Source organism: Octopus bimaculoides, chromosome 29 (genome assembly GCF_001194135.2).
Source record: "Octopus bimaculoides isolate UCB-OBI-ISO-001 chromosome 29, ASM119413v2, whole genome shotgun sequence".
In the NCBI taxonomy this organism is placed as follows: Eukaryota; Metazoa; Mollusca; class Cephalopoda; order Octopoda; family Octopodidae; genus Octopus; species Octopus bimaculoides.
The window spans coordinates 1,723,383-1,726,303 of NC_069009.1; the positions used below are offsets into that span (position 1 = coordinate 1,723,383).

General features: G+C 39.4%; 1 protein-coding gene across 1 annotated transcript in view; it reads left to right on the top strand.

Annotated features, from left to right (window-relative positions):
- LOC106884131 (mesoderm-specific transcript homolog protein) overlaps window positions 1-2,921 on the top strand; it is a 19,732-nt gene that overhangs the window by 6,626 nt on the left and 10,185 nt on the right. Inside the window, exons 4-6 of the mRNA XM_014935363.2 lie at window positions 572-649; window positions 1,662-1,792; window positions 2,711-2,780. Of these exons, the coding sequence (XP_014790849.1) occupies window positions 572-649; window positions 1,662-1,792; window positions 2,711-2,780 (279 nt within the window). The remainder of the gene's footprint in view (window positions 1-571; window positions 650-1,661; window positions 1,793-2,710; window positions 2,781-2,921) is intronic.

Below are 2,921 nucleotides of genomic sequence, written 5' to 3' on the forward strand. Positions count from 1 at the left end.
AGGAAGCTATAATTAAAGACAAAGACTGGGCCCTCACAACAAATCACAAAGGGACATAACAAAAATTGTAGCGGGCCTGTCCAACCCATGACAGCATGGGAAAACTGATGTATAGTGAAACTGTATACATCACAGTAAAAAGTGGTTGGAGACAGCCATTATAAATATACCAGTAACCGGTCGTCAAGAGAGGGTTGAGAGTCGACAGTTCTAGTCGGTGTCTTGTGGAGCTATCAGCAATAGTAAGATGGAAGAAGTTAGTGTATTACTATTTCGGTACAAAGAGATACAACGGCATCCGATGACTAGTAACTATTGTGGCTACTAGCGTAAAACAACAACTACAGTACAACGGCAGTCACACATCACACAAGTGGGAGGAACCCACTTTACAACAAAAACAAACACAGAAATGACAATAAACGAACGACTTAATTTTCCTGCGACCTGTCCCATCTTGCTAATAATCTGTGGAATATTTAAGTACAGTTCTCTTTTTCTTTTAAAAATTATTCTTTTAACTGTTTTTTTTCTGTTTTTTTTTGTCTTCTATGCATACTCCACCTTAAAGATTCATGATGATCTGGTCAAGATGTTTTCAAGGGTCATCTACATTGATTTCCTTGGACTTGGTTTCTCTGACAAACCAGTGAGTATTCAGATCCCTTTTTTGTTATTGTCGCTTCTTTTTTTTTTTTTTCCTTGTTACTATCATCATCATAGTCATCATCATCATTGTTATCATTGTCATCATCACTGTCATTGTTACACATCATCACTATCATCATCATCAGCAGTGTCATTTTTGTCATCATCGTCATTGTTTTGACTTCCTCATGTCTGTGCTTCCATGGACGAAGTGGAATTTGTTGAGACATTTTCTACAGTTGGGATGCTCTTCCTCTCCTGACTAAAACAAGTAAAAGAATAAAAGAATAATAAAATATAAGAGTCAATAGGTAAGAAAATATAATAGGAGAGTCACCCTCATCATTGAATGTCCGTTTTCCATGCTAGCATGGGTTGGACGATTTGACTGAGGACTGGTGAAACCGGATGGCTGCACCAGGCTCCAATCTGATCTGGCAGAGTTTCTACAGCTGGATGCCCTTCCTAATGCCAACCACTCCAAGAGTGTAGTGGTGGGTGCTTTTTACGTGCCACCGGCACAAGGTCCAGTCAGGCGGTACTGGCAACGGCCACACTTGAAATGGTGTACTTACGTGCCACAAGGTTTTGGTCAGCCCTCTATAGTTCAAGACATTTCCCAAGGTACCACACAGTGGGACTGAACCTGGAACCATGTGGTTGGGAAGCAAACTTCTTACCACACAGCCATGCCTGACTCTTATATCACTTCTATTGACTCTCCTTTATATTTTCTTACCTATTGACTCTTTTATATTACTATCTTCTGACTCTATTTCATGACTCTCCTAGTATATATCACTACCTATTGACTCTCCCATGTTACTTTATTACCATTTGACTCTCATATTTTATTATCAGTTGATTCTCATTTTATTACCTATTGACTCTCCGAGTATAATTGACTCTCTGAGTATATTTGACTCTCCTATTTTATGACTCTCCAAGTATATATTATTAATCTATTGACTTCCCATCTTTCTTGTCGTTATTGCTGTTCTTATTATTCACAGAGACACTACAAGTACACCATCGCGGAGCAAGCCGACATCATCGATGCGTTCTTAGAGTCCAATGGAATCGACAGTTACCACATACTGAGTCACGACTATGGTGACACAGTGGCACTGGAGCTACTGAGCAGGTGAGATGACGATGACGATGATGATAATGATGCTTATATTCATCTACAACACCAACACACAATATTACTGCTACTATTAATACTACTACTACTAACTTCTTCACCACCAAACCAAGAAAAAGGACATTGATAGTAGCAGTACCACCATCTATACCAATGGTTTCCAACCGTTTTTTGACCTGTTTTACTTAGATGGACCTTCTTAGCCAGTCGATGTTTTAAAAAATCCTGCTATATTTTTACAATTAAATATTAGGAATTGTATTTTAAAAAATTGTTAAGAATATTTTGCTGGAGTGGCTGTGTGGTAAGTAGCTTGCTTACCAACCACATGGTTCTGGGTTCAGTCCCACTGCGTGGCACCTTGGGCAAGTGTCTTCTACTATAGCCTCGGGCCACCCAAAGCCTTGTTAGTGGATTTGGTAGACAGAAACTGAAAGAAGCCCGTCGTATATATGTATGTGTGTTTGTGTGTCTGTGTTTGTCCGCCCAACTTCGCTTGACAACCGATGGTGGTGTGTTTACGTCCCCGTTACTTAGCAGTTCGGCAAAAAGAGGCCGATAGAATAAGTACTAGGCTTACAAAGAATGAGTCCTGGGGTCGATTTGCTCGACTAAAAGTCGGTGCTCCAGCATGGCCGCAGTCAAATGACTGAAACAAGTAAAACAGTGTTGTAGGAATACAACTAGTTTATTGCAGATAAATTTTAACATCAAAACCTTATATGGGCCCCTGTTGAGAACCTCTGCTCTACAAGGTGTGTGTGCGTTCGCATGCGTGGCAACAGCACTGTCTTAGATATGAGAGCAGTATTGCAATAGGGTCTAGGACAGCGTTTCTTGACCCTTTTTATGCCTATGGACCCCTTTGCTATTTCTATCACTCATTTCACTTCATGTTTTTTGTCTTTTATTCAGATTTAACAGCAACAAAGGAAAGAAGATTGAGTCTCTGGCCATGATGAATGGAGGTGGGTACAGCCTTGTTGTCTGTTGTTGTTGATGGTTGATAATGGTGCTCGCTAATACTTGATTATTATGTAAGGAGCATTGCTATGCTGATTGAAACCTGGTTTCCAATATATATATATATATATTTATATATATATATATATATATATATATATAT